Source organism: Ornithorhynchus anatinus, chromosome 5 (genome assembly GCF_004115215.2).
Source record: "Ornithorhynchus anatinus isolate Pmale09 chromosome 5, mOrnAna1.pri.v4, whole genome shotgun sequence".
Lineage (NCBI taxonomy): Eukaryota > Metazoa > Chordata > Mammalia > Monotremata > Ornithorhynchidae > Ornithorhynchus > Ornithorhynchus anatinus.
Genome location: NC_041732.1, coordinates 19,599,880 through 19,623,259, shown reverse-complemented (window position 1 = coordinate 19,623,259; position 23,380 = coordinate 19,599,880). Strand labels below are relative to the sequence as shown.

General features: G+C 43.3%; 1 protein-coding gene across 1 annotated transcript in view; it reads right to left on the bottom strand.

Moving 5' to 3' along the window:
• The window catches only part of AGBL1 (AGBL carboxypeptidase 1), a 631,789-nt gene that overhangs the window by 464,299 nt on the left and 144,110 nt on the right, over positions 1-23,380 (bottom strand). Inside the window, exons 16-17 of the mRNA XM_039912196.1 lie at positions 19,240-19,384; positions 10,045-10,198 (exon numbers count right to left, since the gene is read on the bottom strand). Of these exons, the coding sequence (XP_039768130.1) occupies positions 10,045-10,198; positions 19,240-19,384 (299 nt within the window). The remainder of the gene's footprint in view (positions 1-10,044; positions 10,199-19,239; positions 19,385-23,380) is intronic.

The following is a 23,380-nucleotide window of genomic DNA, read 5'->3' as shown; positions in this document are numbered from 1 at the left end:
AGGATCGGGGAAACATGGTCTGAATGTTTTTGAAGGAAAATGATTTGGGCAGCAGAATGGAATATGGACTGGAGTGGGAAGAGACGGCAGGCAGGGAGGTCAGCAAAGAGGCTAATACAATAATCAAGGCAGGATAAGGAAGGTGCTTACATTAATGTTATGAGATGGAGAGTCAATCAGAGGCATACCGCTTTGATTCCTAGCTTGGGCAGTGGCTAGCGAGTGGAAGGCCATCTGCTACCCAGTCAAAACTCATCTGTGCTGGGCAGCAGCAGCAGCATGGGAGAGAGGGGAGGGTGGAGGCTCAAGTTTACTGTGCAAAGAAGGGCAGTGGTTAACCACTTCTGTAATTTTACCAAGAAAACTCTGTGGATACACTACCAGAATGATAGGGGCGTTCTGGGAATGATGTGTCCATGGAGTCGCTATGGGTCAGAGACAACTTGACAGCATAAGAAAAGACATCCAAATATAGCATTAGCCCCTGAAACAAAAACAATCTCTTGGAAAACACATATGACTCAAATGCCACTGGTGAGTTAGCCTTTTCCCCAAATCCTTGTTGTCTTTTCTAAGCAAAAGAGGCAGTATCAGACAGTGCATACAATAGCCTATCTCTAATACCTCAGTTCTAGTCACAGTTCTAAACTCCTTTCACTGGCAAAACCATTTGCATATGAATCCACCTGGGTATTTGCAAGTATTTGGTGTTCAAAAGTTAATCATTCGAGTGTGAAGCTGATGCCTCTAGACTGAAATGTGTCTACCAATTCTCTTGTACTGTATTCTCCCAGGCACTTACTACAGAGAAGTAGTGTGGTCTAGTGGAAAGAGCAAAGGCCTGGGAGCAAGAGACACTGGGTTCTAATTCTGGCTCTATCACTTGTCTGCCATATGACCTTGGGCAAGTCACTTAACTTCTCAGTTCCTCAACGTCCTCATCTGTAAAGTGGGGATTAAATCCTAATCCTTCCTAATTAGAGTGGGGGCCCTATGACAGATATGATTGTCAAGTACCTACACCAGAGCTTAGTATAGCACTTGAAACATAGTAAGCATATATTTTTGCAGTGCTTTACATGAAGTAATTGCTCAATAACTACCTTTGATTGACTGAATGAGAGAGATGTGTCCTACATAATGCCAAGATTATGGATTTGTGAGACAGAAAGGATGGTGGTGCTGTCTAAAGTGACAGAAAATTCAAGGGGAGGACAGGTTTGGGTGGGAAGATAGGGAGTTTTGTTTTGGACATGTGAAGTTTAAGGTGTCAGTGGAGATGTCCTGGAGGCAGGAGGAAATGCAAGACTGTAGAGAAAGAGAGATCAGGGTTGGAGATGTACATTTGGGAACCATCTCCCAGATGGTAGTTGAAGTCATAAGAGCAAATGAGTTCTCGAAGCCAGTGGATATAGATGGAGAATGGAGTGGGACCCAGAAATGAGAAGGTAAACTTAAAGCATACAATAATGAACTCGTGGTGATGAGGTTGGCCTGAAATCTGGATTTCTGCCAATAGCACTCTGTGGCTCATGCATAGAGCTGAAGGAAGCAGACTGTGGAGGTGTTCCAGGTCTGTGGGTTAGTGGTACAAGATCGATGAAATGACAGGGGAGTGAGTCAGCGGAGTACAGTAGAGATAGTGTCAATTTGGAAGATCGGAGTTCTCTGTGGGAGGACAGGACAGATTTGCAGGGAAGGAGTACGTGGGAGAGAAGGCAGAAAACAGCTTGGGTCTCCCTTCTCTCATACAAGACAAAGGGCAAAATTGCATCCTCTAGGGCTAATAAAAACTATACAAGTGACTGGAAGTGACTCTTGTGGTTATTAAAGGGGAGCTACGGATATGTGTTAGCACAACCTAAAATTATATTTCCCTGTGTGGTGGTTCCAAATGTTTTCAGGAAAACCTCTTTGGGAAAAAAATGAAATGAAACATGCTTCTTGGAATCTTCTGCTGGCTGGAGAGAGAAGAAGGTCCATTAATGGACTGTATTCCTAATTCCCCAGAGCAGATGGGCTCCATTTCAGGGTCATATCACATGGAATTGGTCTAAGTGGAGAGATCTATGAGAGCTTTTCACACCCTCTGTCCTGGGGAATATTCCTAAACTGCAATTCTTTTAGGTGGGTTTCTATAATAACCCAAAAATGAAGGAAAGGAAACCACCCATCAGCCAAAGCCAAACAGTAAATCACAGTCTTCCCAACACACAACAGAATCTGACCAGAATTCAGCCAAGGATCATAGCAAAGTGTTGCCTGGTCCTTACAAAGTTGCCTTGTCCTTACAAAGTGGCAATGGTGTAAATGATCATCTGAGCTCACCTGGAAGACAGCCTATTGAGGGAAAGTTGAGCTGGATCTCATCTATGCTCTTGCAAGGTAAATCAATGTCTCTTTGAATCCCAAAATGCAATTTAAGTGGTTTTATTTCTGTTTACAGACTTGGATAATTGCATTTTGGGATGGGAGCTGTGGAAATTGTGTTGGCTTTTTTTTTCTCCCAGCATCTTCTAATGTAGGATTTGTAAAGTGAAAATGAGGTTCCTGGGATCTGAACGTTGAGCAACACATTATTTCCATGAGAGCTTAACAGTTCCTGATTAATGATACTTAATTTATACCATGACCTCAGGTTATCGCATAAGCCACAGTCTTAAATTCTTGAAACGTGGACTGTACACAGTTTTACCCTAGATTTCACCAATCAATAGAGTGCTTATTGTCTATAGAGCACTGTAGTAAGGGCTTGGGACAGTACAATATAACAGTTGGTAGAAACGTTCTCTGTCCACAGAGACCTTACAGGCACAAATAGATCAATTAATCAACAGTGGTATTTATTGAGCAGTTACAGGTGGCAGAGCACTGTACTAAGCATTTGGGAGAGTTAAATACCACAGAGCTGGAAGACATGTTCCCCGAAAACGAGGAGTTTTAAGTCTAGAGGGGGATACAGACATTCAAATAGATTAGGAACAGGGATAGAACTGCTGTGGTGCTGGGGGTGGGGTGAATATCTGCTCCTAAGGCAACACTTCAGCTTGGTGGATTTAGGTACCTACTTCATGGGGCAATGGGACAATGGTGCTCAAGACCCTGCACCATAGTGGGCAGTGCCAGGGATAGGAGCTGCTCCTGGGTGCTCTCGTATTCCTCCAGCCCTTCAAAAGAAAAGCACTGGAGTAACCATCACTGAGAGTCGCCTTTTCTGACCTGCTCCCACAAGCTCTCTGATCCCTCCATCGCCAATGAGACTTCCAACTTATTTCCCCATCTACATGTTTCCTGGCTACCGTCACTGGCTACATGTGGCTTCTGATTCTGTCCTCTCCACTGCTGTCCAAGAGGAAATAAAGGCAGCAACCTTGAATCTAACCCCAGAGTGAAGATGAACAGTCTTTTAACTCTGCTATATGTATCAGTTTAAGCGGGTTGTCTTCCCCATGAGATCGTAAACTTCCTGAGGATAGGAACCATACCTTATCCTTCCTTCCTATATTTTCCAAGTGTTTAGTACAGTGCTCTGCAGACAACAGCCACTCAGTAAATTCTGCTGATATTGATTTTGAATCCTGATTGCAATGTTCCTCCATCCAAATCAGCAACCAGTTTTCACAGAGGCAATAGAAACATCCATTTACTTTCTGCAAAAAAAAAGCTCACCATTGTGATCTGTCCCAACCTAATTATACTCAGTAGTGCTGTGCTTGATTGATCAGCATCAAGCAGAGGGAATGGGATCACCAATAAGGGGGTCCTGGAAGGCAGGTCAACCAGCACTGAAAGCAATGCTAATGCTAATGCTAAGCCCTTTCGGGCAGGACACATGAAGAGAATAGATGACAGCAGGGCACCCAAACATCTGTTGTTTGGGAAAATCAAAGGGGGTACACACACGCCAGGAGAGTAGAATAAGCTCTTTCAAGTCATAGGGAAGTACAGTCTCAAACAATGCAATGCAGAGAAGCACCGTGGCTTAATGGAAAGAGCACAAGCTAGGGAGTCAGAGATTTGGATTCTAATTCCAGCCCCACCAATTTCCCAGTCGGGTGACCTTGAGTTAATCACTTTACTTCTCAGTTTTTTCATATGTAAAATGGGGATTCAAAATCTGTTCTCTTCCTTCCTCTTAGTCTGTGAATCCCATGTGGGATAGGGACTGCATCCAAACTAACTTGTAATCTATCCCAGTGTTTAGAACAGTGCTTGACACATAGTAAGCGCCTAACAAATACCATTTAAAAAAGCAATATATAAATGTTCTTCTGTTGCAGCAGATAGATTTATCTGGCTGGGAGAAATTGGGAGCAGGTTTACTCTTCTAGAGGAAAGACTTCGTGAAGATTGAGAAGCAGCACAGTCTAGTAGAAATAGCACAGGATCTGGGCTCTGATCCCGGCTCGACCACTTGCCTACAGTCAAGTTACAGTCGAGTGAGTTACTAAACTTCTCTGTGTCTCAGTCTCCTCATCTGTAAAATGGGAATTGAGAAGAAGGTTTTCAATTGGAATTTCAATGAGAATTGAAAACCTTCTCTCTCTCCCCACTTAAACTCAGAGACCCATGTGGGACATGTGACCCATGTGTCTGATCTGGTTGTGCTGTATCTACCCTGGCACTTGCCTCAGAGTAAGCATTTAACAAACCATTATCCTTGTCATTATTATACTTAGAGACAGGCCCTACGTGCAACAAATCATGACAGCAGCAAGCAACTATCTTCCCATGCCCTCAGTGAGACAGTGTGCCTCAGGGACAAATGGGATTTTTCTGCCACAGTTACCTACATTGAAAGACTCTCATTCTCAGTAGTGTCATCACCTAAGGCAGCTGGTATCTCCCAGCATTTAGCCAAACATTTTAGGAGGCTGGGCTGGATCCATTTTATCTGCAAGGTATCTAAAAAGACTTGATTATGTTCATCCCTCCTATATAACCACAATCCTGGCAATAAAATCAGGTGGGGGCTGGGGAGGGGAAGTTGGCAATTTTGGAACTAAAAATAAATGTAAAAGGGAAATCTCAGCATTCATGTAGCTCAATGTGGGACTCTCCCTCCTTTTCCTTTGAACCTGTTCTTCGTTCACATTACACAGGGTGGCTGGCTTATGTAAATAATTCTTCAAAGAAGACGGCATTGAAATGATTACATTCTTGAACTCCCAAGTCCTTCTTCGTCTACTGGAGAGGGTTATGACTGTTACTCAAATTGCTATTAAATGGATAAAGCGCATAAGAGATTTTTTTTTTAATTCCCCCATTATTCATTAGAGTGTTTTAGTGCCTCATTAATTCAGATGGGATAATCCGTTGTTGATTAGCCACATTGTTAAGCATCCATTGTTAGATGCTGATGAGGTGTGAGAAATTACATTTCATATCACCACAGAGTCACCTGAATGCAGTTAGCACCTCATCAGGTGATAAAGCTAAATCTGTAGGGGATAAATTAACTTGTTGGTTTTTCTTCTTTTTTTTTTCCTCAACCTTCCCCCAGATCTTTCTCTTGCATTTCAGGAGTATTTTCCATCCTGTTTCTTTGACTCCCTCGACTCTGAGGCCTGGAATAATGTCAGCAACTGTTTTCAAAGCCATCTCCTCTCTCCCCAGTTTCCCCATATACAATTTACAAGCCTTTTCCAGTAGGCTCAGGACTAGTTTATAGAGAAATTTTCAACGTGATGATTCTAATCCTAAATGTCAAGAAAAAAACCATTCATATGGAAAAAGAGCTAGCAAGGGAAGTGCACAGGAAGGGAAGGATGTGTATATGTCATATCCAATATACCAATCACTCTTCCCATTTTCTAAGTCCTACTCAAATAAAAACTCCTCCAAGACAGGCCTCTCATCTCCCCACCCTATTCTCCCTCTCTTCTGCATCAATCAATTTGTCAGTTGTATTTATTGAGCACTTGTAGTATGCAGAGCACTGTACTAAACACTTAGGAGAGTACAATATAATAGAGACACGTTCCTTGCCCATTATGAGCCACCCACAATGGGAAGCAGCATGACCTAGTGGAAAGAGCATGGGCCTGGGAATCAGAGGACATGGGTTCTAATCCCAGCTCTGCCAATTGCTTGCTGTGTGATGTTGGGCAAGTCTTTTAAATCCTCTGTGCCTCAGTTTCCTCAACTGTAAAATGGAATACCTGTTCTCCTTCCTACTTAGACAGTGAGCCCTATGTGGGACAGGGACTGTGTCCAACCTGATTAACTTGCACCTACCCCAGGGTTTACAACAGTGTTTGACACAAAGAAAGTGCTTAACCAGTGCCCAAAAAGAGAGTTTACAGTCTAGAAGGGGAGACAATATTAATATAAATAAAGAAATGATGGATATCATAACTGCTATGGGCCTGAAGGAGAGGTGAATAAAGGGAGCAAATCTAAGGTGATGTAGAAGGGAGTGGGAGAAGAAGAAATGAGGGTTCCATAATGGAAGGCTTCTTGAAGGAGATGTGTCTTCAATGGGACTTTGAAGTTAGAAAGTGTAACTGTTTGTCAGATATGAAGAGAGAGGGTGTTCTAAGCCAAAGGTGGGATATGAATGAGAAGTCAGCAGTGAGACAGATGAGATCGAGGCACAGTGAGTAGGTTGGCCTGGAAGGACTGAGGTCTGCGGGCTGGGTTGTAGTAGGAGAGCAGTGAGGTGAAGTAGAAGGAGGCAAGGTGTTTTAAAGCCGATAGTAAGGAGTTTCTTTTTGATAAGGAGGTGGGTGGATAACCACTGGAAGTTCTTGAGGAGTGGGGAAACATGGACTGAATGTTCTTGTAGAAAAAATGATCTGGGCAGCAGAGTGAAGTAAGAACTGGAGTGGGGAGAGGCAAGAGGCAGGCAGGTTAGCAAGGAGCCTGATACAGTAATTGAGGTGGGATAGGATAAGTGCTTGGATTACGGTGGTAGCAGTTTGGATGGAGAGGAAAGGGAGGATTTAGTGATGTTGTCAAGGTTGAATTGACAGGAATTAGTGACAGATTGATATGTCGTTTGATTGAGAGAGTTGATTTGAGGATAACGCCAAGGTTATGGACCTGTGAGACAGGAAGGATGATGGGGCTGTCTCCTGTGACAAGAAAATCATGGGCAGGGCAGTGTTTGGTGGGGAAGATGAGGAGTTCTGTTTTGGACATATTAAATTTGAGGTATCGGCGAGACCATCCAAGTAGAGATGTCTTGAAGGCAGGAGGAAATGAGAGACTGCAGAGAAGAGGAAAGATAGAGCTGGAGATGTAGATTTGGGAATCGTCCACATAGAAGAGGTAGTTGAAGCCATGGAAGTGAATGAGTTCTCCAAGGATGTGGGTGTAGATGGGGAATAGAAGGGGACCAAGAACTGAACCTTGAGGAACCCCACAGTTAAGAGGTGGGAGGCAGAGGAGGAGCCCACAAAAGAGACTGAGAATGAGAGGCCAGAGAGAAAAAGAGAGGAGGAGAACCAGGAAAGAACAATGTCATTGAAGGTGGATAATGTTTCCAGGAGAAGGGGGTGGTTCACAGTGTTGAAAGCAGCTAAGGGGTCAATGAGGATTAGGTTGGAGTAGAAGCCATTGGATTTGGCAAGAAGCAAATCATTTGTGACTTTTGAGAGAGTGATTTTTGTGGACTGAAGGGGGTGGAAGCCAGATTGGAGGGGTCAAGAAGAGAATTGGAGGAGAGGAATTTGAGACAACAGGTGTAGACAACTCACTCAAAGAGTTTGGAGAGGAATGGTAGGAGGGAGATGTGGCGATAACCGGAGGGAACAGTGGGATCAAGGGAGGGTTTTTTTTTTAGGATAGGGGAGACATGAGCAGGTTTGAAACAGTGGGGAAATAGTCATTGGAGAGTAAATAGCTGGCAATCAGGGAGAGAAGACAGTGCGCAACTGTTCTGACAAGGTGTGAAGGGATGTGCAGGTCGAGGACTGGATTTTGAGAGAAGACAGGAGATCTCCTCTTGCGATACTGCTGGGAAGGATGGGACAGAAAGAAGGGGCAGAAGGAAGGAGGGAGTGGAGAGGAGCAGGGGAGATTTCATGGAAATCATGCCTAAAGTTTTCAATAGATTTTAGTTAGATTACACATTACCTGTCCAACTGGGTCCACATTACCTGTCCAACTGGGTCTGTTCCCCAAGCACTTTGATACCCAAACCACACCAACAGCACTTATATATATATAACTTTATACTCTGTTGTTCCTCCATCTGTGTTTTATTTTAATCAGTCAACCACATTTATTATTAATAATAATAATAATGGCATTTGTTAAGTGCTCACTATGTGCCAAGCACTGTTCTAAGTGCTGAGGTACATACAGAGTAATCAGGTTGTCCCACATGAGGCTCACACATTTAGTCCCCATTTTACAGATGAGGTAGCTGAGGCCCAGAGAAATGTAGTGACTTGCCCAAGGTCATCCAGCAGACAAGTGGTGGAACCAGGATTAGAACTCTCATCCTCTGACTCCCAAGCCCATGCTCTTTCCATTAAGCCATGTTGCTTTTCTATTTATTTAGCACTTACTGTGTGCAGAGCACTGTACTATGCACTTGGGAGAGTGCAATATATACAGTTGGCAGACTCATTCCAAGCCTCCATTGTAAGCTCCTTGAGGACAGGGATCTTTTCTGTTGCATTGTACTCAGGCAAGTGCTTAGTAGAGTCCTCTGCCCATAGAAAGTGCTCAGTAATTACTTTTTATAGAGGTGGCACTAGAGCATTCTGGAGAGGAGAAGGAAAGGAGAACTAGCAGACCGGAAACGAAATTGAAAGGAGTAAAAATATTCAGTCAAATATCTGTGATGAGTCAGCTCTAGGGGTAAGGAGTAGCAGTGACGCAAATGGTGGCAAGTGGGATCGGGGAGGTATAGGCGTGGTCAACTCTGCAGCCCCCACTACTCTGGAACAACTCTTCGGGGAGGCTTTTTAAAGACAGAGCTGAGTTCTATCAGAAGCAGCGTGGATAGAGCATGGGCCGGGGAGTCAGAAAGACCTGGGTTCTAAACCCAGCTCTGCCACTTGTCTGCTGTGTGACCTTGGACAAGTCATTACACTTCTCTGGGCCTCAGTTACCTCAACTATAAAATGGGGATGAATACTGTGATCCCCATGTGGGACAGGGACTGTATCCAACCTGATTAACTTGAGTCTACCTCAGTGCTTAGAACAGTGTTTGGCACCTAGTAAGCTCTTATCAAGTACCATAATTTTTCATTATTATAATTATTCTGGGCATGTCCAGTTAACCTAAGTAGCGTGGCCTAGTGGATACAGAACGAGACTGAGACTCAGAAGACCTGGGTTCTAATCCCATCTCTGCCACTCATCTGCTCTTGACCTTGAGCACTTAACTTCCCTGTGCCTCGGTTCTCTCATCTGTAAAAAACAGGGATGAAACTGTAAACTCCATGTGGGACACGGCCTGTGTTTAATCAACTACTCAATCAGTGGTATTTATTGAGTGCTTACTATGTGGAGAGCTCTGTACTAAGCTCTTGAGAGGGTACAATACAGCAGAATTATCAGACCCCTTCCTTGCTCATAATGAGTTTACAGGCTAGAGGGGGAGACAGACATTACTATGAATAAAACCTGATTATCTTCTATCTATCCTGGCTCTTAGTACAGTGCCTGGCACATATTAAACTCTTAGCATATACTATTAAAAAACAAAAGAAAAAGAGCACAAAAAAACCAGAAATCAAAACTTCAACACTGGCTGAGAGGTTCTGGCCTTACCCGTATGCTGCTATAGAGGCAAACACTTCCCATCCCTTTGGTAGCTGTACTGATACATTAAGTTCCCCCTAGAAAGTAAACTGTAAATGCGTGTTTATTGTTGCACTGTAGTCTCCCCAGTGGTTAGTACAGTGCTCTGCATGTAGTAAGCACTCGATTAATATGACTGACTGCCTGATTGGACACTTGCACATAAGGACCACCCAGTCTTCTTTGTCTATGTGGCCAGATGCAGAATTGGAAGATTGACCCAGTGATAAACATAGAGAAGGGAAATGACAGGGCAACAGACAGTGCATCTGGCTTTACTTACGGAACTGCTCCAGGTCTTCGCTGCTACTAGACTTGGGGGTGGCTGTGACTGTCACTAGAGGGCACGGATTTCCTCCCAGAGAATGGCAGAGGGCCTCCTGGCGAAAGTAAACCTTCTTTGGGTTGAGACTTCTTTGCAGAAAGTCAAGGTGAGCCTGGAACAAAACAGAGCAGCAGTATTAAGAACAAACTCTTTGTGGGCAGGGAAGCCATCTACCAACTCTGTCATAATGTAATAATAATAATTGGAAAAGCAGCGTGGCTCAGTGGAAAGAGCACGGGCTTTGGAGTTAGAGGTCATGGGTTCAAATCCCAGCTCAGCCACTTGTCAGCTGTGTGACTGTGGGCAAGTCACTTAACTTCTCTGCGCCTCAGTTACCTCATCTGTAAAATGGGGATTAAGACTGTGAGCCCCACGTGGGACAACCTGATTCCCCTGTGTCTACCCCAGCGCTTAGAACAGTGCTCGGCACATAGTAAGCGCTTAACAAATACGTATATATTTTCGTTACCCTATTTATTTTGTTAATGAATTGTACATCGCCTTGATTCTATTTAGTTGCCATTGTTTTTACGAGATGTTCTTCCCCTTGACTCTATTTATTGCCATTATTCTTGTCTGTCCGCCTCCCCCGATTAGACTGTAAGCCTGTCAAACGACAGGGACTGTCTCTATCTGTTGCCGACTTGTTCATCCCAAGCGCTTAGTACAGTGCTCTGCACATAGTAAGCGCTCAATAAATACTATTGAATGAATGAATGAATATTATTATTATAATAATCCTTATGGTATTTGTTAAGCACTTATGACGTGTCATGGACTGCACTAAGCACTGGAGTGGATACAAGTATATCGGGTTGGCTACAGTCCCTGTCCCATGCAGGGCTCACTCAGTCTTAATCCTCATTTTACAGATGAGGTAGCTGAGGCACAGAGAAGTTAAGTGACTTGCCCAAGGCCACACAGCAGACAAGTGGGGGATCTGGATTAGAACCCAGGACTTTCTGACTCCCCAAATCATGCTCTATCCACTACGCCATACTGCTTCTCTTCCAAGCACTTTTTACAGTGCTCTGCACACAGTAAGTGCTCAATAAAAACAATTGATTGATTGATTAGAGCAGGGATCATATCTAGCAATTCTACAGTTCTTTCCTATACACTCCGTACAATGCTCAGCACCCAGTAAGCTCCCAATAAATATCATTCATTGATTGATTAATTGACCAATCTGGCCATGGACTGTTCATTTCTTCTGTTTCTACTCTACCAGTTCCTCCTATACAAGCTGGACACCTTGAGATAATTCAGCTCCTGCAATAATGATTGTGATAATTGTTAAACACTTAATTTGCACTGAGCCTTGTGCTAAGCACTGGGGTAGGATAATCATATGGGACAAAGTCATTGACCTAGAGTGAGCAGCCAATGAGAAGCCATTAGAGAAGCAGAAAGAGCAGAGAACTGGGGGTCAGGAGATCTGGGTTCTAATCGCAGCTCCTCTGCTTGCCTGCTCAGTGACCTTGGGCAAGTACTTAACTTCTCAGTGCCTCAGTTCTCTCATCTGTAAAATGGAGATAAAGTCCAACTTTAGCTTGGAGTCCTGTGTGGTACAGGAACTGTGCCTGGTGTTATTTCACTGTATATACCCCAGCTCTTACTACCATGTTTGGCACTTAGCACTTAGTGGAAAGCAGAGTTACCTAGTGGATAGAGCATGGGACTGGGAGTCAGAAGGACCTGGGTTCTAATCCCAGCTCCACCATTTGTCTTCTGGGTGACCTTGAGCAAGTCACTTAACTTCTCTGTTTCAGTTATTTCATCTGAAAGTCTGATAAGACTGTTAGCTGCGTGGACTGTGTCCCACCTGATTTGCTTGTATCTACCCCAGTGTTTATCACAGGGCCTGGCACATAAGTGCTTAATGGATACCATTAAATGGATAGATAGACAAATAAATGTCATTATAGTAGGGACATTAGCCATTTCTGCTGAATTAACTTCTTTCTGGGCAACCAGAGGATAAATACAGTAAGAAACAGAGCTGCAAGGGTGACGGAAGAAATGAGATCCCTAACTGTCTTTGCTGCTGTCTCTGTCAGGCTTGTCTCTTCAGAGCTAGTCTCTACAGGGAGCATAGCAAGAAGCCAACCCCAACCTTGGCATATCTCCTCCTCCATAATCTTCTATGGGTATGAGTGGGATGGTTTAGGGAGTAAGCTAAAGCTGAGAGAGAGGAGAAGAAGCTATCGGAGCATGAAAGTAGAGAAACTACCAGCAACTCCCTAAGATTCAGTGAGAACTTGAGATTGTATGGGGACATTTTTCTCAAAGTGGTTGAAAACTCCCTTGGCTAGAAGAATAGAACAAGAGGGTTTGTAGACTGATAACCAGCTTCCTAGCAAAGGTCTTTCGACTTAGAAAGTTACATAATGTTCTGTGACAAGTGACTGCAAGATGAAATCCTTTGCTTTTGGGATTCAGACAGGCTTTACCTAATTTGATGTTCTTTGGGGTTAACCAGTGAAATTACAAGCCTCAAGGAAAGCAATCGCCATCTGCCCTGTAATTATCTCATTGACGATCCCTCCCCGTAAGGCTATAAAAATGGAAAAGAGTTGAAGTCAATTATCAGCCATGTTAAGCCCCTCCCAAGGGGGCTGAATTCTTTAAAGGTAAATGGGGACTGAGTCTGCAATGGGCGGGAAAGATGTCAGTTGATAACCTTGAGGTCGTTGGCTGGTCCTCTGTCTCCTCCTCCTCCTGACATGCTTCCCTTAAAACTGTCCTGAAAGACCTTCTTTGAGCTCAGCAGATTTCCCTGCTGATAGCCCAAGTTCATTCATTCAATAGTATTTATTGAGCGCTTACTATGTGCAGAGCACTGTACTAAGTGCTTGGAATGTACAAGTCGGTAACAGATAGAGACAGTCCCTTCCCTTTGACGGGCTTACAGTTGCATCCACTATACTCTGCGAAGCCCAAACTATTTCCTGCATGGCTTTCCCAGTCTCCAATTTGCATCACTCGGGCACCCACCTTAGTCTGTATGGGAATGCCAACAGAAAGACAGGAAAGGACACTGTCTGATTCTACACACCTGTTAGTTAGAACTTACCTGTATATAAAAAAATCATAGACACAAAAACCTTTAGGTGCTTGCTTCCTACATAAATCATCTAGCTATCCCTCTCAACTCTTTGACCCTCAACACATTGGCCCACCTAAAATTCTCTTCTGATTCGGTTCCAACAAACCATGTCTCTCACCAGCTCTAACACTCGCCTAAAAAGGTACCAATAACCACTCAATCAGTGGCATTTATTGAGCCCTGTATTCTTTCGTCACCACTGCTGCTTTGCTTCTTGCTATGGATTTCCTCTGGTTGCCCAGCAAGAAGTCATTCATTCATTCATTCATTCATTCATTTCATTCAATAGTATTTATTGAGCGCTTACTATGTGCAGAGCACTGTACTAAGCGCTTGGAATGTACACATCGGTAATGGATAGAGACAGTCCCTGCCCTTTGATGGGCTTACAGTCTAATGGGGGGAGACAGACAGACAAGAACAATGGCAATAAATAGAATCAAGGGGAAGAACATCTCATTAAAACAATAGCAAATAAATAGAATCAGGGTGATGTACATCTCATTAACAAAATAAATAGAGTAATGAAGATATGCAGCAGCAGCTGTTGTTACTAGCATGATGGCATTCGGTTATTTATTTATTCAATTATTTAATGGAATTTGTTAAGTTTCTAACTGTGTGCCAGGCACTGTACTAAGCCTTGAGGCAGACCAATCAATCAGTGGTATTTATTGAACACTTATTCTGCAGAACTCTGTATTAAGTATTTTAGAAAGTACAGTATAATACAGTTGGTTTCTCCCTACCGACAAGGAGCCCTTTCCACTTAATCCTCCTTTCCTATCATACCTTTCCTTTTGCTTCTTCAATCCAAAATGTTAATGTACTTACACATTTATTTGTATTGATTGATTTATGCACTTGGATTTATCTCATCATAATAAGTCCACTTGTCTCCCCCATTAGGTTATGAGCTCCATGAGAACAGGGATAATATCCTTTACTTTTATTGTCTGCTCTCAAGCACTTAGTACAGTATTCTGGCTTTGGAAGGTACTCAATAATTCTATTGATTGAATGGTGATGATGATAAAGACTTAGGCAGGGGCTAGAAGCCCAGTGCCTTCCTTATCCCCACCAACTCAGTATTAATTCCCTCTTTTCCTCCCTAGAAAGGGGAAACTTCTGTTTGTGTCCCATTTTTTGTTGTTTTTCTTAAATGGAATTTGTTAAGCACTTTCTATATCCTAGGCGCTGCACTAAATGCTGGGGTCGATACAAGCTAACCAGGTTGTATAGAGTCCAACTCCCATATGGGACTCGCAATCTTAATTCCCATTTTATAGATGAGCCCAACCGAAGCACAGAGAAATTGAGTTGCTCATGGCCACACAGCAGACAAGTGGCAGAGCGGGGATTAGAACCCAGGTCTTTCTGACTCCCAGGCCTGTGCTCTATCCCTTAGGCAATGCTGTTTCTCTCTCCAACACTGCCATTGCCTTTTGTAGCCAAGAAGAACCACCAGCCAAAGTGTGAGTCTGTGCATGTGTATGTATGTGTGACATAATCAGGAGGACAGTGTGTGTTCCAGTAAGAAGGGAGGAGGTGACTTTTTAGGGTATTACAGACAGCTGTCTCTTGGGCTTACTGGTCACTCTGGTTGAGAAACTAGATGTCTCAAATGAGAGTCAGTGTCAGCAGATTTTGCTTCTGGTCTGCCCTTCCCCTTCATATATGATGTGAAAGCACTTCTCAGGGTGGTATAAAGGATGCAGACACTATGTTCCTGCTCAAGGATTTCTTTGTTGAAGTTTCAAAGGCCTCCTTCCTTCCCACCACCACCGAGAGTCCCTGCTCCTGTCTGGCTCACGGACTCCTCCATTACCACCAAGACCAAGAGAAACTTAAACATTTAGTTTGTGAGCCCTTTGATGGCCAGGGACTGTGTTTAATTATCACCTATGTACTTTCTCCCAGCACTTGTTACAGTGCTATGCACCCAGTAAGCATTTAATAAATACTATTACTATTCTAAAGGAGAAAAGTAGCACTATCACTGGGGCCAATGAATGGTCAATCTGACCCAGCATTTTGTCCTGAATATTAGCCACAAATTGCATGCTTGGAGGTGCCATGCCATGGTTCCCTCCCTGGAGCCCCACCCAAATTGTTTGCTCATTCATTCATTCAATCAATTGTATTTATTAAGCTTGCAGAGCCCTGTACTAAGCGCTTAGGAGAGAACAATATAACAAGAAATGGACACACTTCCTGTCCACAACGAGCTTAAGTCTCGAGGTTCAGAAAGCACCATAAAACTCTCTTCACCCTCCTCTAATTTTCTCTCTAGCAACCCATTACAGACTGCTCATCTGTAGCAGAGAGACTTCAGATGGTAACTATTTTAGTCCTTACTAACTTGAGCGACATAAGGGCTGATTCCAAATCCCATTACCCTACCCCTGAAATATCCAGCTGAGCGTCTCCCCGGAGGCCAGAATTTAAACACATACAGCTGGCTACCCACAGCAATTTCATAAACTAATAAATACATTATGGAATGCTTTAGCATCCAATCATTACACTTATTTAAATAATGATGTGACTGGTGGCGATCGATTCATTTTTAGCATCCCCATCACCACCCAAATTTTGCCCTTGATACTGTTATTTTGACAGTTGCCCCACAGCTCTATCCGGAGACATCTGGGAGAGATCAGTTTGGAAAAACAACATCCTAATTAAGGCTTTTACAAAGACAAATGAAAGAATAGGTTGTAGAGTCCCGGACATGTTGGAAAAACCATCCCAGACGTGACCCCAGGCTTTAAAAATGTCTTCCATTATCAAACGTGTACCACACTATTAGAGAGCTTTCCCAATCTTCAATTCCAGGAGGAAGCACATTTCCCATTTGTCATGCTGACCTCTTCTTACCAAGGACTAATTCTGCCCCCCTGGGTGTCAATCAGACTTAATGGGTCCCTGACCTGTTGGAAGAAAACCATTTGTCCCGGGGAGATGTCCAAAAATGAAATTGGCCATCATGAGTTAGAGAGAGAGTGCTTCTTTCTCTGCCCACTCTAGTAAAAACGGTTTCCAGAGGAAGCTTCAGTGTCCAGTATGAGCACATGTGGACACCAGAGAGGACTGAGACTAGCTGGGCTAAAAACCTGCAAACCCCAGCCTGGGGTGTTTTTGATTGAATTTTCCACTCCTTTTTCCCATCCTTGTTCCTGCCATTTTATTCATTCCAATTTATCCCCTCCTCTCATTCCTCTTCATCTAAGCATCACATAGTACTGATTGAGCACCCTTCTAAGCATAGAGCACTCAGAAAGTGAATCAATATCAATGGTATTTACTGAGTGCTTACCGTATGCAGAGCACTGTATTAAGTGCTTGGGTGAGTATGATAGAAAGCACAAAATAAAAGTAAAGGATTTTGTCTCTGAATTAATGGGAGGGAAGGTGGAAACAAGAAGTCAAAGTTCAGTAGATAAAAGAATAACAGAATAAACCCAAATGATAAGAGCACAAGGAAATTATAGCATAAATATCAAAAACTCTTGTCTATCTACTCCTGCATCAAATAGAAATTCCTTACAATTGGCTTTAAAGCACTCAATCACCTAGGCCCTTCTTATTTTACCTGGCATATTTCCAACTACAACCCAGCCAACACACTTCGCTTCTCTAACACCAACCTACTTACTGTACTATGATCTTATCTATATAGCTGAAGACTCCTCTCCCACATCTTCTTTCTAGCCAGGGACTCCCTTCTGCTTCACATCCAAGAGACATTCACTCTCCCCACCTTCAAAGCCTTATTGAAATCACATCTCCTTCAAGAGGCCTTCCCCAACTAAGCCTTCATTTTCTCTAACCCTTCTCCCTTCTGCATCACCCTTGCACTTGGGTTTATATCATTTAAGCACTTGATATTCACCTCACCCTTGTCACTATCTGTTGTCAACTTGTGCTTACCAAGGCTTAGTACAGTGCTGGCACAAAGTAAGCGCTTAGTAAATACAGTTGAATGAATGAATGAATTTATGCACATATCCATAATATATTGTTGTGTCTATCTCCCCTCAAGATTATAAGCTCCTTGTGGGCAGGGAACATGTCTACCAACTCTGATGTATTGTACTCCTCCAAGCATTTAGTACAGGGGTCTGGACAAACTAAGTGCTCAATAAATTTGATTTACTGATTTATTTAATTAGCACTCACTACATGTTAAGCACTGTACTAGGGGTAGATACAAGATAATCAAATCAGATTCCATCTCTGTCCTCCATGGGGCTCACAGTCTAAGGGGTAAAGAGAACAGGTAATTCACTCTCATTTTACAGATGAGGAAACTGAAGCACAGCGTAGGTAAGTGACTTGCCCAGGGTCACAGAGCAAGCAAGTGATAGTGGGAGTCAGGTCCTCTGACTCCCAGGCCTGTGCTCTTTTCACTAGGCCACACGACTCCCAAACTACCACCATGACCAGCAATGTATTTCCAATGCACATTCCTGGAACACTGTTTTATTCATCACTAGTAAATTGCTTTATAGACTCACCAAATTAAACTGACTTGTTGTGCCCTCCTTTCCACTTCTCCCTCTCCCTTCTCCGTTACCCTGACTTGTACCCTTTATTCTTCTCCCCTTGCACCCTTTATTCATCTCTCCTTCCAGCCCCACAGCACTTATGTACTTATCTGTAATTTATTAATTTATATTAATGTCTGTCATCCCCCATCCCCAGACTCTAAACTCATTGCAGGCAGGGAATGTGTCTGTTAATTGATATATTGTGCTCTCTCAAGCACTTAGTACAGTGCTCTGCACACAGTAGGTGCTCAAAAAATATGATTGAATGAATTAATGAATGAATGAACTATGCGAAGAACAAACTATAATTCTGACACCCATGTTATATAAAAAGTGGTGCCTCCTCCAACCCCTTTCCAATGCCTTAAAATAAGGAACTCCTCCCCATTCCACTATGTAGGGACATGTTCTCTATCACTGTACCAAAACCTCTTTGTAGGAACAAGAGATCAAAGTGTTTTTCAGACAACGCTTTATCTCATTCATTCCGAGACCATCTTCTGGGAAGTCGACCTGGTCTGGAGTTACTAGAATCATTTAACAAATGTGGAACTAGAAGTGCTGACCACTGACTGACCCAAAGTCACAAGGCGTGGCTTAGTTGAAAGGGCCCTGGCTTGGGAGTCAGAGGATGTGGGTTCTAATCCTGGTTCTGCCACTTGTCTGCTGTGTGACCTTGGGCAAGTCCCTTAATTTATCTGTGCCACAGTTTTGTCATCTGTAAAATGGGGATTAAGACTATGAGCCCCATGTGGGACAAATTGATTACTCTGTATCTACCCCAGTACTTTGAAACAGTGCTTAGCACATAGTGAGAGCTTAACAAATACCATAAATATTATTATTAGTGGACCCCCCAGTCCAGTCTGAAATAAAGCTCAAACTCAACTTGAAACCAGTCTAGGCCTCCCCTGTCTGCTGGGAGAACACCCTACCCTGAATGCAACAAATTTACATTGTTTTATGGTATTCATTGAGCATTGCTATATGCCAGGCACTGTTCTTAGCACTGGGGTAGATACAAGGTAATCAAGTTGGACATAGTCCATGTCCCAAATGGGATTCAAGTCTTGATTCCCATTTTACAAATAAGGCAGCCAGGGCACAGAGAAGTTGAGTGACTTGTCCAAGGTCACACAGAAGACAAGTGGCAGAGCCGGGACTAAAACCTAGGTCCTTTGGACTCCCAGGCTCCTACTGTATCCACTGGGCTATTCTGCTACTCTACGTTCTTCTGTTCCACTCTCCTAATCCTAAAGTAAATCCCCTGAATCCCAGAAGCCACAAAATGACAAACTCACCCAGAAAAGGGTTAAATCTCAGTGAAGAAGCAGCCATTTACCAGATGGTACATCGGAGTTACGCCTGAGAGTTTTTCAAAAAGTAAGACTTCCTTCCCGCCCTTCCTCTTTCCTTCCACACCATCTCCCCCTGCCCCCTGCCGTCTCCCACCTCCAAAGCAAACTGAAGAAAGGCAAGAAGTTACATTACCATCAGAGCAGTGTAGGTGTAGGGATAATGATAAGCCAAGTAGCAGATGTCTGCATGGTGAGGAAAAGTGACGGCAAAAGTGAGGGTATAATAGCCTTTCCTTCCTGCTTCTCCAACTGCTGCTTTACTCTGGCGATAGTGATTTCTGAAGAAACAGAGCAGGAGAGAGGGGAAGGGGAGAAGGGCAAAGGGGTGAGAGATAAAAGTCAGTCAGACTCTAATGTCCACGTCGGAATCACCATGAATCAACCCAAATAGATCTCCTTCCATTCTCACATTGTAGTGGAGAAAGTCATTGATGGCCATCCACTTGGAAATCACCGCCAAGAGTCTCTTGGGTTTGAGAAATGGAAGAGGCTTTTGTGGTCCTGCTGAGAATCATACTTATCTTTTCAATTTGAGCAGTTGTTTGGGGGCAGGGAGGAGGATATATGACCTGGGAGGGCTTCAAAGAGTTAACAGACCAGACAACCATCATGTGAACCTCTCAGATCTTGGATGAGTGAATCTGGGAGCTGTCCGAATTAACAGCTCTGTGGAGTTTGCAACTAAGCTCAGCATGTGGGGAAGATTCGCTACTGAGGATCTTGTCTCTTTCTCTAAGCACTTGGAAATCTCAGCTCCTTCTGCCCCTTTCTGCCCCCAAAACTCTTTCTCCCCAAACACCCTAGAGAGGCTTAACTCCCATTAGGAAATTCCTCCTGCTCAAGGGTGTTCATTTTCATCTAGTGAAGATGGAAAGCCAATTTTTGTATGTTATAGAGAAGTCATGAGGTAAATTGCCCCCAGAAGTACATTCCAAACAATATTTTCTCTATACTGAACCAATTATGCTATCGCCCAACCTTCCGTCGCTAAGAGTATGACAACAGTTTGCTGACGAATGTTATCATCAGTGTTGCATTAAAATGCAGAGTGCAGAAGGACAGCAAAAGATGGAACTCCTCCTTTGAAAAAGTACAGTGGTTTATTTTTCCACTGTGTTTTCAGTGATCTGAGGAGAGTAAAGAAGAAAGAGAAAGTGGAGGAAGTTTATTCTTGGCAGAACTTACATAACAATCAGCTTTTCTCCCTCTCCTTCCCCTCTTCCCCTGCACCACCTCCTTCACACAAACAAATTCATGATCCTATTGCTTCTATAGGTTTTTTTAAAGTGTGAATTTACTTATTAAGGGTCACTGGCTGGAGCACTCTGGATTATAGTTCATCAGTGATCTCTTTCTCTCAGTGCATCACAGCCTGAAATGGTAGCATTCCAATGATTTCTGACAAAGGACACCTCCAGTTCAGCAGGAGCCCATGGGAATAGTGTAAAATAAGTCCTGGATTGACCATTTCCTGTTTAATCAATCATCCAGTGGTATTTATTTAGAGGAGCAGCATGCTGTAGTAGAGAAGCAGCGTGGTGTAGTGGCTAGAGCACAGGCCCAGGAGTCAGAGGATCATGGGTTCTAATCCCGGCTCCACCATTTGTCAGCTGTGTGACCTTGGGGAAGTCACTTCACTTCTCTGTGCCTTAATTACCTCATCTATAAAATGGGGATTGAGACTGTGAGCCCTATTCGGGGCAGGGACTGTGTCCAAACTGATTTACTTGTATCCACCCCAGTGCTTAGTACAGTGCCTGGCACATTGTAAGCACTTAACAAATACCATAATTAACATTATTATTTATTGAGCACTTGCTGTGGGCAGACCTAGGTACTAAACACTAGGGAGAGTTCAAGATGATAGAGTTGGTAGAAACGTTTCCGGACCACAGTGAACTTGCAGTCTGTTTAGCTCTAGTGGAATGGTTCTCTTGGTGTGTTCACCCCTGAGTACCATCTGGACCTCCATTCCTAATTCATGATCCTTCCCCAATATCCTCTCAAGTTGTGGAATCTTTCCAGGAGCGAATACTCCAATTAATAGAAAAAATGGAAAGAACCAGCTGGTAACTCTGAAAGCATGCGAGCTACATAAACTGCTGTACTTTGGATTCCCTTTATGGATGGATTCTTGTAAAATGTGTTTCACCATTGCAAGTGTACATATGTTTTACACCCAGCTGAGCAGCTGGTGCCAGTTAATTACACCTCTCTGCACTGGTGTAATGCAGAATTACCGGGCAGAATGAAAGAAGCCAGTGGTGACCAATCGGGATGTTGGACCCACCCAGTCATTCAGAGAATGTTCACCTATCAGAATCCGGGATGAGACTGGGACCTTTTGATTCATGGCTAGCAGCTGGCTCTAGTGGGACTGAGAGCAAGTCATAACCAGTCTTCGTACATGATCAGCTGCATAAATCAGAAACTGACTGCTGGCTTTCCAGCAGGCAATGTTAACCTTGTAAGCTGAGTTACTGGTAAGGGCAGGAGCCTTGCTGAAGTCCATGACCACTGACTTTAAGGTACTTTAGTAGTTCTTACCCCTTAACATCCTTATTTCTCTACTACTACACCCTGGTTCTCACGCTTTGCTCTTCTAAAGTCAACTTACTCACTCTGTCTCATTCTCATCTCTCTCAACCCGAACAACTCACTCACACCCTCCCTTTTGCCTAGAATTTCAACCCTCCTTCACAACTGGCAGACCACTACTCTCTCCATCTTTAAGAACTTTTTGAAATCACATCTCCTCCAGGAGGCGTTCCTGATTAACCTTTCACCTCCCCATCTCATTCCCCCCTCCCCCTGGCTATGTCAATACTTCCATGCCCCCTAAAAATTTGGATGCATGCCCTGCCTCCAGAGCACTTGATGTCCATCTATCATTTCTGTTATATTGTACTCTCCTAAACACCTTAGTATAGTGCTCTGCTCAAAGTAAGCACTCAATAAATATGATTGATTATTTGAGTTACACGCTATCATTTTCCCCTACTAGTAACTTTCTTTGGAGCCAATCTCTCCAGGTAGGTTGTAGAAGGCAGGGATTATGTCTATCTTTCTTTTATGCCATATTTTTAATAGTGTGAAATTTCTGGCATTTTTGCAAGTCTGTTGGAATCCCATTCTTCAGTTCAGAGATGATGCTGTTGATAATGAGAGACTCTTGGTCAGTGATGTTGAGAATCTCTTGCATACTGTACCCATGAAAATGGCCCATTGCTAAGGGTGTTGTCAGAGAGGACTACTCTCTCTCTCTAAACCAGAGATCTCCCCAGGACCATCTAGGTTTCCTAGGACTTCAGATGGGAAAAGAAACCTAAGGTTTCTGTGAGAAGCAGCATTTCCCTGAAATATAATAGGTGGTCCCCAAATAAATCAAGCTGTAAGAGAAGTATTAGCTTAAACTATAACTCATGGCCAAAATGGAGGTCTTCAGATACTAAGCACAGGACAATTAGGTGCATTCCTAGAGAATGTGTGCAAAGATGATAAACTGATCTCATCCCCTCTATAAATTAATGGACCAAGGACAGAAAAGCTGCACCTTTAGAGGAGATGAAATTGGCATTTATAAAATCATGAAGAGGGTTGAAAGGGAGAATAAGGACTTGTTGCACCACCCGCTGAAGCTTGAGAGGGGCATGTTTAGATCAAAAGGAAACCCTTGTTCATCCAAAAGATGATAAACATCAGGAATTCAATCCCAGAGAAGGCTGTGCAGCCAAAAAATATCATCATCTGGCTCAAGGAGAATTGGATTAAATTTATGGACAAGTAGTCCCTTTTGAGTCACTAGAAGGAAAGATAGGGATGGGGGATGATTCAGTCCAAAAGTTGAGACAGAAGTCCTGAAAACAACACCTTTTCCTCCTGGTGCTTCATTCCACCATTAGAGACAAACCACTGGAGTGGCTGGACCACCTGTCTGATATAGCCAGGACATTCCTTATATTCTTAGTATAGTGCCACTATACTATATTGACTATACGTGTACAGTCAACGTTCAATAAACACCACAGATTTTTATTTTATGGTATTTGTTAAGCACTTACTCTGTGCCATGCACTGTACTAAGTTCTGGGGCAGGTACAAGATAATCGGGTTGGACATACATAGACCTCACAGTCTTCAACCCCATTTTACAGATGAAGTACCTGAGGCACGTTAAGTGGCTTGCCCGAAGTCACACACAGCAGACGTGGCAGAGCTGCAATTAGAACCTAGGTACAATTGATTCTAGGGAATATAAGAGTAAAGAATGTAAT